Genomic DNA, 13,434 nt, shown 5'->3' on the forward strand with positions numbered 1-13,434 from the left:
GGGAGTAGAGAACCAGAGTCTACATCTGTTGGGCCCCACTCACTCCCAGGATTTCATTCTCCAGACCCCATGCCAGGCCAGCGGATTCCAATTCCCCAAGGGTGGCTTTCCGGCAACAGGAGTATTTTTAACTTCCCAGGTGACTCCCGTGAACAACCAGGGTTGCCATGCAGGGTCCCACGCCCCAGTCCCTTACTGTCGTGCGGGTGTGGGACCCACATCTGATGGGACCTAGGTTTCCAAGGAAAAAATTAGAGTGTCTAATTAAAAAGAGGAAGAAGGCAGGTGAGTCTAGCAACTCAAGGCAGAGATGGGAAGGATGACAGCTTTCTGGGGTCTAAAGCAACCAGGAGCTGGGAGCCAGGGTCTCCCAGGGCCTGGGGAGGCAGGAGCTGTCCCCTGAGCAGGTCTGACTTCCTGTGCTATTACGTGATGCTTCTGAGCTAAAACAGGTGAAACTGTCACAGGAGACAAGAGTTCTGTGAGCTGTGGCAGCTGGAACACTAATGATGGAAACAAAGGTCCCTGAACTGTGGCTTGACTGGCAGAGGAAGGGATCTCTGATGGAGATGCCCCCCAGTACCCACAGAGAGCCTCGGTGCCCCTATACATTTCCCAGGCCTCTGGCAATCTGGTTCCTGGCTCTTGGCCAGAATGGGAGGCATCGCTTATAGAATGAAAATCCAATGCCCCTTGTTGCACAATTAACAAGAAAGTCAGGAGGTGACCACAGAGCTTTAGACCAAGCCCTGGGCCCTTTGGAGCACAGCAGCCTGGGCTACTACACGGGTCCCTCGCCCAGGAAGCCGACCCTGCCTTTGACCTTTAGACACCAGATCTGACCAGTGGTTTGCAGCCATTTCTGGCTGAAGCAAGTCACAAGGCAGCACAGGGCTCTGCCGCTCTCTGTCCTCCCATGTCAGGAAAACCACCGGGTCCCGGAGGCAAGGCTTCAAGAAACAAGGGTCCGGATTCATCAATCACACCTGGGAAAGGGACTGTCCTTGAAGGGAGCCCCCCGTTGGTCCAAATCCAAGGGAGAAAGCAACCTCATGAGTTCGTTGAAATGCCAAGACTGGTTTGTTGGGTTGGTCTAGCCTAGCCGCGTACGAACCTGCCTCATCTCTGCTCTCAAAACAGAGACAAATGAGAAGCACGAGAGGCCCCTGTTGCGAATTTACCCAGAAACTCCTACGTAGTGCGAGCATTCCATATTTCAGGCTTTCATGACTTACCTGTTTCCTAGTCCCCCTGCATCCATCCCTCAAGCTGTGATGGAAGAGGGACGATGATGAAAATATCCGTCCCGAATTTATCCACGTGGTTCATTCGTTCACGCAGTCAGAAACGTTTTCCAAACTCTAACTACATACAAAGCCTTATCCCGGTGTCTTTGACGATGTGTGTGCTTTGAGTTATACAAAATTGAACCAAAAAACTAAATGATGATGTTAGTATGAGCTTGTTCTGAGACATTACAGCCCATGTATATTGGCCTATTAATATTTGAGCCACTGAGTGGGAAATAGAGAAGAAGCAGTTTCCTTTGCACTTGGTGAACTTCAAATCCAGAAGAGAGCTCCAGGGGCGAAAGTTTCCGTTGTTCCAGTGCAAGATTTGAGAAGCGCCGATACTTTCAGAGCCGGTGGCGTACCTAACGCTAAGGTGGGGTTTCTTAGCCGGGGCGCTCTTGGCACTGGGGGCTGCATATTCCTTGTTCTGGGGTGTCCTGTGTGTTGCAATGTGTTTCTTTACTGGTACTCACCGACGGGATGCCGGGATCACACACTCTGTCCCCACGGTCACAACCAAAAGTGTCCCCAGACGTTGTCCCTTGAAGAATAAAAATCTCCCTGCAACCTTGAAAACCACTGCTCTAAGGAGGACTAAAATTACTTGCAGAACAATCCCTACAATGGGCTAAACAAACAAACAAAATACACGATTTCCTTTCTTTTTTTTTTTCCTAGAGCTTTATAGACGTATAGTTTCATATTTGAGAATTTGGGCTACTTTATGCAAATCCAATACAAAGATTTCTTATTACTTTGGAGTATTGGGGATAGAGATTCCACTTAACGTTGCTTTTCTGAAGCGTTTTAGGCAAGATCAGATAATTCGGCAGAGTACCCTGTATCCTTCTGAAAGAGCTGCGTAAATGAAGCTGGAGGGAGGCATTCCAGGCTTCCCTGGAAGCTCCGTGGTCACCAGAGAATCCGGGATTCAGATCCCTTCTGTCTTTCTGCTCTACCTTCCCATCACGGAGCGTCTATCTGAAGGGCTGCCTCATGGTGCAAAGGGGCTGCTAAGACTATAGTCATCGCGTCTACATTCCAGGTAGCAGGAGGTGAGGAGAGGAGGTGTTACAAAGTGCACATCTTATGGTTAAGGTCCCTCTAAGGAGTCTCACACACAGTACTTGTAGATGTATCTCATTGTCTAACCCTTAGTCCATGGCCACATTAGCTGCCAGAGAAGTTGAGGTATCTAGTACTAAGCTCGTCAGCAGCATGGCCAGCTAAAATCAGGAACAGAAGAATGAGTACTAAACAGCAACTCATAGTTGGGGCCCTTGTTCCTCTAACAAAGCAGAGTTCAGATCCTAGCTCATGGGGTCATTAGCTGTGTGGCCTTCTCAGTCCTGATGTCATCATCTGTGCAATGGGCTCACCCAGGTATATAATACGCCTCCTGTGGTTCATATAGGATCAAGTAAGTTAATGCTTGAAATGTGTATTATGGGATGTGATATCATTGTGTCTCTACTGCCTCCTGTTTTGCTGGGCCCTGGGACCACAGGAGAGGACTTTCCTGTTCCAAAAGGGAGACAAGAAGGGAAGAGTTCATAGTGGGTGCGCCATTTTCTTAAGTTGTAATTTATCACCAACGGACACATTAACAACATTTAGCTCGTGTCCTTGGGGAAAATAAGTGGCTCTTTTGACAGTCAAGGTTAAAAGCTAAAAGCTGGTGAGCCGTAACCTGTTTTATTTGGCCTTCTTGTTTTACTCAGTGATCTTTTATTTTTAAAAATTTTAATTGGTGTCCAATGTGTAAATATTCTGATAGATTGGATGCAAATCCAAATTCTCATCTTTTCTTGAAAAACCAAAAGATCTGGCCTCTCCAGACTCACATTTGAGAAACGTGGCAATTACTTTAAGCTAAAAGGCAGCTGCCCCTTAAACAGGACATGGACCCTCCAATTAGCCGCAGACCACACCACTCCCAATTGTCTTGAAGTCATTTTACTCATGTTAGGTTACCCATGTAGGCTTTGGGTGGGCATTTGCACTTCTCCCTCCTGGCCCAGCTCCCTGACCTCACTCTGGGAATGGAATCAGAGAGTCACATCCTCAAGGCCGATGGGATCGGGCTGCTGTCAGAGGAAAGACCACAGGTCACTGACGCCTTCATCAAAACTCTCATCTTTAAGAACTTTCTTGATCCAATGTACAGCCTGATCGCCATATGCAAAATGTGAGAGGAATCTCTGTTGAGGAATGACAGTCCCTAGATAATGGAGGGACAGAGGGAAGGGCCTCCCACCCAAAGAAACAACAGTGACAAAGCTACACCTCCCAGGCTTTGCCTTAGGTCTCAGGGACCTGCCTGCCCTGAGCTAGGCTTTCAAGTTAATAGTCTGCACATCCAGAGCAGAAAGCCAACCTCCTTCTCCCACTCCACCCGCAAGTGCTTGGGAGATAAGCAGAAAAACTTCAAGTGAATTATGAGGAGCAGCTTCCAATCGGACACCCCCTCAAATGAAGATAAAGCAGGTATGAAATGCTAATGCAGGTCAATGGGAAAATAAGACACTATTCATGATTCATTACATGGGTGACTTTTCAGGAAAGCACACGCCGCAGCCTGTGGGCTACCTCTGGAAAGCTATCAAGTTGCTGTGGTTATCTTTTGTCAACTAATCATTGGACAATTTCCCTATTAATTCCTGTGTACGCGGAAACACTGATAAGACCAGAGGAAGCTGATTCGTGCTTGCGTACACTCAACAGAGGTCCCTACGCTTGTTGAGGGAAGAAAGGAGCTGTTTCCTTGGGAGAATTTAATGACTCCCCGCTTCATAGATGCTGAGTGTGAGTCCTAGAACAAGTAGGAGCTGCCCTGTTTGTGGTTGGGTCCCTCAAGGTTTTGCTCATCGCCAGTACACAAAGCAGCGGGTCCCCTCAGAACGGAGCTGCAAATTGCGGCAGTCAATAAAAATAGTGATAAAATTGAACACCTGTTGAGTATGTACCATCGCCCGGGCATCGGACTTTATATTCATTAATTTGTACAATCTCAGTGGGGACAATATCACCCCGAGGAAGAGCAAATTGGTGTTTGGGGGGACATTAAAAATATTGGATACTGCAATGGTTTGTGACCCTCCAAAGGGGTAGTCTGTGATTAGATATTCAGGACACCAGTGGCGGGGGTGGCAAGTAGGGGAAAAATGTCTAAAAGGGCTCTGGAAGGGGGCGCCTGGGTGGCTCAGTGGGTTAAAGTGTCTGCCTTCGGCTCGGGTCATGATCCCAGGCTCCTGGGATCGAGCCCCACATCGGGCTCTCTGCTCAGCGGGGAGTCTGCTTCCACCTCTCTCTCTGCCTGCCTCTCTGCCTACTTGTGATTTCTGTCTGTCAAATAAATAAATAAATAAAAATCTTAAAAAAAAAAAAAAAAAAGGCCCTGGAAGGGAGGGTTGGGTAATAGAAAATTTAAAAATTAAAAAAAAAAAAAAAGGTTGAGAGATGCTGTATTAAGACATTCGATGTTCACACAGGCCGTTCCAGGGGATCGTTTCGTAAATGGAGAGGTTGAGGTTCGATGAAGCAAAGTAACTGGCCCAAGGAGGTCCCGCTGGTCAATGGCGAGGCCGGGATTTAAAACCCCGCCTCGTGCCATGCTCTTCTTTGCATTCACACGCCTCCTTCTTTCGCTTCACTTTTAAGGACTGGAGGGGACAGCTGGGCTGCGTACCCCTGCGTGGTCGGGAAGCAACCCCAGAGTGGTGCGGCAGGGTGAGCGGGATGGGCACCGTGGCTGGCGTCACTGAAGTCACATTTGGCGACGCCTGTCACATGCGTACCCTGACACTCGTGGCCAGATGTGTCTGTGTCTGGAAGCAGCCTTAGCCTGTGGGTGACAAGCTCCTCTGGTTTGCCCAGGATAGTCCTGGAAGGCCCTCGGTCCCACGCGGTGTCTGAATGTACTGCTACTCTTGTGATTTGCAGGCTTTGTCAACGATGCGACATTTTGTCACATGTAGGGGACTCCCTTGGCGATGTCTGCCATCTCGGATCACCTTGGGTTTTGTGTCACACACCTCCCTGGAAAGCATGCAGTGGCCCCAACCATGCTATCAGAAATCTTGGGGCCAGGGACACCTGGGTGGCTCAGTCATTAAGCATCTGCCTTCAGCTCAGGTCATGATCCCAGAGTCCTGGGATCGAGTCCCGCATCAGGCTCCTTGCTCAGTGGGGAGCCTGCTTCTCCCTCTCCTGCTTCCCCTGCTTGTGTTCCCTCTCTCACCATATCTCTCTGTGTGTGAAATAAATAAATAAAATCTCAAGGAAGGAAGGAAGGAAAGAAAGAGAGAAAGAGAAAGAAAGGAAGGAAGGAAAGAGGAAGGAAGGAAAATAAGTAAGTCAGCCTGAAGCCAAGTACAGATCTGAATGTCCAAGTCTCAGTATGGGAATACGGTTTTTAAAAGAGGGGGTCTAACAATTTTGATCCTGTGATGATGATGTTTGGGGATGAGGTCAAAAAAATTTCCAGAATAGAATAATTCTGTTGCCTGTCAGCCCGGGGAACGCCGAAATTTAGAGCCTCCCACATCTGAGGCTGGTTGACCTTTCATTGAGATTATAAGCAGCCCCTCACCTTGGGATCTGCTCTCGGTTCCCTATGGGTGTGGCTGTTCTTGAAGCCACAGGGAAGCCAAACTTCCAACGCCAGCCCTTCAGGTTATAACAGCAGGCGACACTTTTCTCTAATCAGACGAATGCAGTTAAGAGGAAGGGGCCATCTTACCCAGACAAAATAATCATAACTGTTTATCAGCCTGTCATGTCAGTGACCATGTCCTTCAACCAAAGAAAATGACAGCCCTGCTTGAGACTCTGAACTCGCAGCCTGTGATTCTTTTATTTGCTTTGGAGGGGCCGTTCCTAGTTCATCTGGGAGTGATAGGGTGGTTTTCATTTATTTTGACACTCAGGAGAATATTGTGATTGGGGAAAGGCAGAAATGTATTTCAGGGGACCCACATGTGTGTCCATCATATAATTATCTTTTCTCTGCCATCGGGCCGTACATGTCGGCACAAGACAAGCATGAATGGGGAAGCCACTGGCTGATGGAAAGGAGCGAGCCCTTCTTCTGAGATCAAGGTGTGGGCTCCGGCAAAGGGTAGGGCACAGGTGCCACCAGGGGATGGGAACAGCTATCCTGGTGACTGTCTGCTGAATGTCAGTCTGCTGAATCCAATTCCAATAGGGGCCCCCAAGGAGCAAAAAATATGTTTAGAGGTGGTAGTGAAGCGTGCCAGTTGTGAAAAATGCCCAGACGACGTTGTCCACTCTTCTTGGTAACAAGCTCGTCACGGTTTCTGGTCAACGCCAAAGAAGACGAATTGTAAGACTACTCAGCATTGATAAAGGACCTCCCCCATGTCAGATGCTGGGCTTTTAAGGACGGGCAAAACACAGTTGTACCCTCCATAGTCTGTACCACCCATCATGTAAAGATGTTCGTAGAATGAAAAAGTTCTGTCAACCGAGAAGTTAGGGAAATGCTGCCAATGCTATTCTCTCTTGGAGATTTACAAGATGCATTTGCTTACTAAGGACACTAACAAGTCCTCCAGGATAGAGACTTGCTTAACTTGTTATTGTGTATTTCCCGAGTCCGTTTCTCTGCTGAGCCTATGGAACCAGTGTTCCTTGGATACAGTTTAGGAAACGCTGGTTTAGGAAGTTTATCCAACCACTGCACACACCCTAAATACCATCTTCAGCCAAAGATGGGATGGAGATCGGTGGTGGGAGGTGACCAGGAAAAGTACAGTCAACAAGGTAGTGTTGTTATGCAGATTTAAATCCTGCCTTTTCTACTGATAACAGTTTCTAGACATTTAGAGTCCTGCTCCTCTTACTGATACAGTGAGGGAGATACCCTCACAAATGGAGATTTCCCTTATAGATGTAAATGTTTTTCACAAAAGGGGTAACTTCCACTTGATTTTCAGACTTTCTCTTTGTGTCTGCAGTTTTCTTAAAAATAACCAGCTTAGAGTAATCAACATGTCAAAGAGGCATATCTTGGGGTGGCAAGATTTGCTCCCCTACACTGCTGTAACCAATCTGAAATTCATTGTCATAGACCTGCTATGTTTTTATGGACATAAACTGTATCTACAAAATATATGTATAGAGTATTGTGGCATTTTCTGTGTGCAAGCATGTTCACAAAAATGATGCCATGCTATGGACAACATTCTTCAACCTGATAATGTCACATAATATTCTATCTTGGACAGCCTTCTGTGCTAGAACCCGTGAGACCTACAGCCTTTTTCAGGCAGCTGCAAAATTTTTCATAGCATGGGGAATCCCATCATTTTAGCAATTCCCCTGTTATTTGGACAGTTAGATTATTTCCATATCTTTCACCGTGATGGATAATCCTGCCGGGCACATCCCTGTGAGAATCTGTCGTTGACACATGCAAGGGTTTCCTGATGGTAGATGCCAAATGGGTGACTTTATTTGTTTTTTATTTTTTGGGTTTTTTTGTTTGTTTGTTTGTTTGTTTTACTAGCTGTGCTCACTTGTCCCCAAAAGTGGCTGACGCCAGTTCTTCATCCCATCAGCTGGGCGTGAGCAAGACCCAGTATCTGACATCCTTATCGACCGTTGCCATAATCTGGTAGTCCCCATCACTTTCATTTCTATATGGTCTTTGTATCTTAAGTGCCTACGACAGTGTCGCTGTCACACAGTGGGAGCTCAAAGAATATAGGTTCATGTTTCCTTTCCCTGGAGCATCTTTTCCTGTGGAGGACCCTCTCCTTCACCTTGGTTACACCTACTCACCCCCTGGATGTCTGCACCAGGGACCTTCCCTGAACCCCAGCTTAGATGAGGTTGTTCTCCTGTGTCTTTGTAATGCTCTCTCTCAATGCACTTGTAATGGTTTATTATTTTTTATATGCTGTCTCTAACCTGCTGAACACCAGAGAATGCTCCCCTCTGTGTCTTCATCACCGGGCCCTGGCCCCACATGTAGTAGGCATTCAATAAGAGTTTTTAAAATAAAGGCCATTGTCATGCAGCCACGCGCACAATTGAATGAAAGCATAGGCGAATAAACAGCGTATCAGCAGAAGGAAAAATTAAGCTGTCAATCTGCTGAGCCGCAAAGATTTCTTTATTTCAGGTCTTTTAACATGACGGAGTGGGAGGGAGAGCGAAAGAAAAGCAAAACTAGAACAGGGCTGTGGAAATGCTTTCCTTTGTAATGTGGAAAGTGACTGGGGCATCCCTGCCCTTCGCTGTCCCCCGAGTGACCATTTTCTGCCCTCTGTCCTGTCCCCTCAGGGACCACGGTGATGCGGATGACAGCCTTTGATGCGGACGACCCGGCCACAGACAATGCCCTCCTACGGTACAATATCCGACAGCAGACGCCTGACAAGCCGTCTCCAAACATGTTCTACATCGATCCTGAAAAAGGCGACATTGTCACCGTCGTGTCACCTGCCTTGCTGGACCGGGAGGTGAGCTGAAAGGCATACATCTTGTTTCTCATGAGAATCGAGCGTGGCTTTCACAGGAGGGAAGATGTGGGACTTCAGGCAAAGGCACTTTATATGGAAGGGTGGACACGAGGACTTTACACATAGCTGGGTAGGGACATCTCTAAAGGGAAATGCGAACCCCCAAAACACGCACTCTAAACGGCCACATCCTTAGGAATTATTTGTATTTATTCGACCTGGTGCCTCTGTTTCCTCACCAAACCCTTCTTCGTGCGCCCTTGTGTTGGGGATTCTATGTCTCCTCACCCGTCTGCCAGAAGGAGGGGATGGGCCGAAGGAAGGAAGGACAGGCAGGCAGGGAGGTAGGGGAGGGGCGGATGGGAGGGAGGTGGCTTTGTCCAAGATCACAGATTCAGGCGGCTCCGACTTCTCTTCTCTGTCAAACCCTCCGCGGCGTGAGCCGTCGTTTCCCCTGAGCCTCCCCTGCTTCAGCTTCAGACTGTCACTGCGAATGCTCACCCATCCTGTAGGTCAGGTGACACACACAGGTGACCCAGGGACCTCCATCCGCCGGCACGCTTGCTCTTTCTTTTTGCCTAGGGTACTTTCAAGCTTTCCCATCAGTTGCCCTGTCAAAATATTCAGATTTCATATTTATTTTTTAAAAAATTCCAACTTCTAGCCCCCTGAAAATCACAAATTTTGGAAATTTTAGGCCCAGTTTCCATATGTGGACAGTCAGTCAAGTGAGATGTGACAGTCAGTTGGAACCAGTGGTCGCAGTCCCATGTATGTGGGGCATGCGCTTCTTCCCCACTTACGTCCCCCCAGCCTGGGCCCCCTGACCCTGGCCCTTCTCCTGAACTCCAGGTCCCACTCTGCAGCTCCCCACAGGACTCAATAGAAGAGACTCTTGGCTCTTCAAACCCATTGTAGCAAACCAACCTAGGGATTCCCCTCTGTCCCTCACCCCCTCCCCCCACCCCATATTTGCTCCTGTCTGGCACTCTTGGTTCCCAGCATGACATCATCCCACAGACATGACCCCTGCTGTCACCCTTGACCTGCGAGCACCACCTGCCCCATGGTAACCGCTGGGTTTCCCTACTGGGCTCCCTTGCCTTCTCCCCTCATGTCTTTGATTAAACAAATCCGTGGGTCAGAAGCGCCTTCTCCTCTCCTTTGTGGTTTTCCATGCTGCCGCTTCTCACAAGAATCTGGGTTAGAGCCACTGCCCCTGAGGGGGCAGCCTGGGTGGCTCAGTCAGCTGAGCGTCCAACTCTTGATTTCGGCTCAGGTCATGATCTCAGGGTCGTGAGATCAAGTCCCGCATTGGGCTCCAAATGGGTGTGGCGTCGGCTCGAGAGTCTCTCTTTTCTTATCCCTCTGCCCCTCCCCACTTGCTTTCTCTCCCTCTAAAAAAAAAAAAGAAGAAGAAGAAAGAAAAGAAAAGAAGAGTCTTCCTAAGACCTGAGCCCTCCCTGCCTTTGTGTCCCCCCACCCTCTGACTGCCCTTACTGCAGCCATCATACGCATGTGCTCCTTTAAGCCACCAGGAGTCTTCTTGAAGAATATCCCCTTCCTCTGGGTCTAGAAGTGTGCTGCCCAACACAGCAGCCACTGGTCACGGGCAGTTATTTAAATTTTAATTTACACTCATTGATATGAAAACATAAACATGTATCAGCCAGGACAGACAGAATATCGTCACCATCACAGAAAGTTCTGGTGGGCAACGTCGGCCTCAACTATACACCTAAGGAGAGTAAAGACTATGGTCCTTTGCATGTCTGGAGCCCCACTGCCTACTAGCACGCTTGGAGCACTCCCGAAACTCTTCGTTGTATGTTTTTGGGGGTACAGGCAGGAACGAGTTGGAAATGACACTGAGATTCTGCACTCCAGGGGTGGGAATCCATAGCTAGGAGTGGGGATTTCTGGAAGGGAGGAAGGGAATGAGCTCTGCATCGAAACCGTGGTTGTCACTTGGAAAATGTGATTATGGCTGGCTAAAAATAGGAAAGCGGGGAAAAAAGAAACACACCGAGTCTACTTCCTCCATGTCATGTCGAATTCTCTTTCCCGTCAGCCCTATGTTTAAGATCACTCGATGCTGTGTTATCTCCTTCGGAGGCAAGGAATGACTTCCCACCTCTGATTTTCCCTGTGTGTATGTTCACACGTGTGAACACACACACACACACTGAGGCACACACGCACACACACAGCAGCTTTCCTAATTCTCCCAGAGGCACACGTGCAAATTTTTGTAAGGCAGAGACGAAATGCGGTCACTTCTCTGGCTTGGCTTCTCTTCCTACTGACAGATACGTTTTGTAGGTCTCTATTTATAAACCGAAGTGATAATATAATGGGTTATTCCATTTTTAAGGTTTATTTGGGGGACTGATGTGTTTTAAGTGCATGATCTCTTCATTTTGGTTTTTGTTAACTCACACTAAGTATGTGAGGATGGGAGTTGAATTAAGCATTTCTGGCCACAGCGTACCAACTGCTCCCCCCAAAAAAGATAAACACAATTTAACCAAAATTGGAAAATCAATGAAAATGAAGGAAGGGTATCGCTTTTCTGTGAGGGTTTCCAGAGTTCACTGCTGACTGAGGCAACATTGGCACGATCTGAAGGAAGGAAACGTCCCTGAATGTAGACAAGGCTTGTTGACTGACTCGTGCTGCGGTAAGCTTCTCTTCGGCAAGTTTGCTGAAAGGGCAAAACGTGTCTCCACGTTCCCCATCCATAAAGGGACAGACCTTGCACATCGCACTTCTCATCTCACTGCCCCGTCCTACGATCTCATGCCCAGGACGGGCATGGCTTGGGCACTGCAGGCTTGGGGAATCATTGGTCAATATTTCCGGAGAGCTACAGAGTAGACATCTTATCCTGGGTTTGGTTTTCAGGCTCCTTCTGGACCATCTGAGCCGCCGTTGAAAATGGGATCACACTGTTTACTTTTCAGACAGTGGCCCACTGGGGCCCCCGGCAAACCTCGATAGGATTCAAACCCATTGTTGTTCCGTGACTGTGTCTTTGGGCCGGATCTCAAACAGCGTGTTTGCGTGTTGAATACTGTGGGTGTAAACAAGTGGGTTGGGGACTCCTCCTAGAGCCGGGGCCCCTGAGGTTATACAAATGGGGCACTCCCGTTGGCCCCAGCTGGTTGGAAGTGGACGCTCTGGAAGCCTGTTGGTAGATACAGTGAGCTCAGCTGATGAGACCTAAATTTTCCAACTTAATGTTCCATTGTCCTTTCTTTTAATGACTACGTCCCCAGGGAGGACCCTGGCAGGTAAGGTAAGACTTCAGGGGACACCGCAGGACTGTTGCCTTTGAATCTGCCTCTCCCACATTTGCTTTGTCCTAGAGCACATCAGGGAGGATAGTCAAGGACGCCATCTTGGTCGTTACCTTTTCTCCCCAACTGGCTTCTCGGGATGTCTCCGGGGGGCCAACTGAGGCAGGTGCCCTCAGTGATCCGCTCCTCCCCATACTCTGAGGAGGAAAGGGGTTGTGTCCGTCTCGTTCCCCGCCACCTTCCCAGTCCTTAGCACGTGAGGGATGCCCAACAAATATTTATTGAGCACGAAAGGGCAGGAAGGGTACAAGGGAGAGAGGCAGGTGGCTGGGAATGTGTGATGTCTCTCTGCGTACTCGGGCTGCTCTCTGGCACGGTCATTGCCATTCATTTCCCGCTGCATTCAGGGCAGTGCGCCTCTGGACCCACAGCGCAAGCCCAGAACCGGGAGGGAGACCACCCGTTGCTCACCTGCTTTGCCTCATGAGAACATGCTAGAAGGCAACTCACCCACTGTCTCCATCTTCTGAGGACCCGTAACGGACACCGGTCCTTTTCCTCCTAACCATGAGCGGCAGCTGACTTGGCTTCCCACTCCATGGGCCACCGTGGCCGGATAGATGCCATTGGACTTGGTGGGTCTGTTCTGCTTGGTCTCCACATGGTGAGACGTTCAGTCAACTAGAACAGAGGCTCTCAAACTTGGCTGCGGAGCGGTAGAGCGGTGCTCCAGCCGAAGCCTGGAGCCATGACATCAGAGTCTCAGGTGGTGGGACACAGTCATCAGTGGTTTTTAAAAAAACCCCAAGGAATTCAAACATGCAGCAGGCTGAGGAATCCTTCGGAGACCACGTTCCAGTGGTTCGCTTACAGGTTTCCCCACCTGGCTGAGCGTAGCTTCCCGGGATGGCTCTAACAAAGCACCACAGCCCCAGGGGCTTAAAACAACAGAAATTCATTCTCCCACGGTTCTGGAGGCCAGAAGTTGAAGTCAGGGTGTTAGCGGGGTCAGGCTCCCTTTGAAGTCCCTGGGGGAGGAGCCTTCCTTGCCTCTTCCAAGTCCTGGGGGTTGCTAGCAATCCGTAGCTTTCCTTGGCTTGTAGACACGCCTCCAGTCGCCACCTTCATCATTGCGTGTCCCTCTTCTGACTGTGTGTTTTCACGTCATCTTCCTTTTGTTCATGTAGTGAATTGTAAAGGTGGGTAGTGAGTTCTCCCTTGTGGGAGGTATTCAAGCAGATTGCCCTCGGTAGGCTATCATAGAAAGGATTCAGTTAGTCAGTAAAGGTTATATCCTTAATGTCTTCTCCAACCTTGAGACTATAGTTACTGAAAACATTTATTGAATATCTTCAA

General features: G+C 48.7%; 1 protein-coding gene across 1 annotated transcript in view; it reads left to right on the forward strand.

Moving 5' to 3' along the window:
• LOC111152768 (cadherin 13) overlaps positions 1–13,434 on the forward strand; it is a 991,753-nt gene that overhangs the window by 745,465 nt on the left and 232,854 nt on the right. Inside the window, exon 7 of the mRNA XM_022511391.1 lies at positions 8,601–8,779. Within this exon, the coding sequence (XP_022367099.1) occupies positions 8,601–8,779 (179 nt within the window). The remainder of the gene's footprint in view (positions 1–8,600; positions 8,780–13,434) is intronic.

Source organism: Enhydra lutris, unplaced genomic scaffold (genome assembly GCF_002288905.1).
Source record: "Enhydra lutris kenyoni isolate GAN:26980312 unplaced genomic scaffold, ASM228890v2 scaffoldscaffold30, whole genome shotgun sequence".
Taxonomy (NCBI): domain Eukaryota; kingdom Metazoa; phylum Chordata; class Mammalia; order Carnivora; family Mustelidae; genus Enhydra; species Enhydra lutris.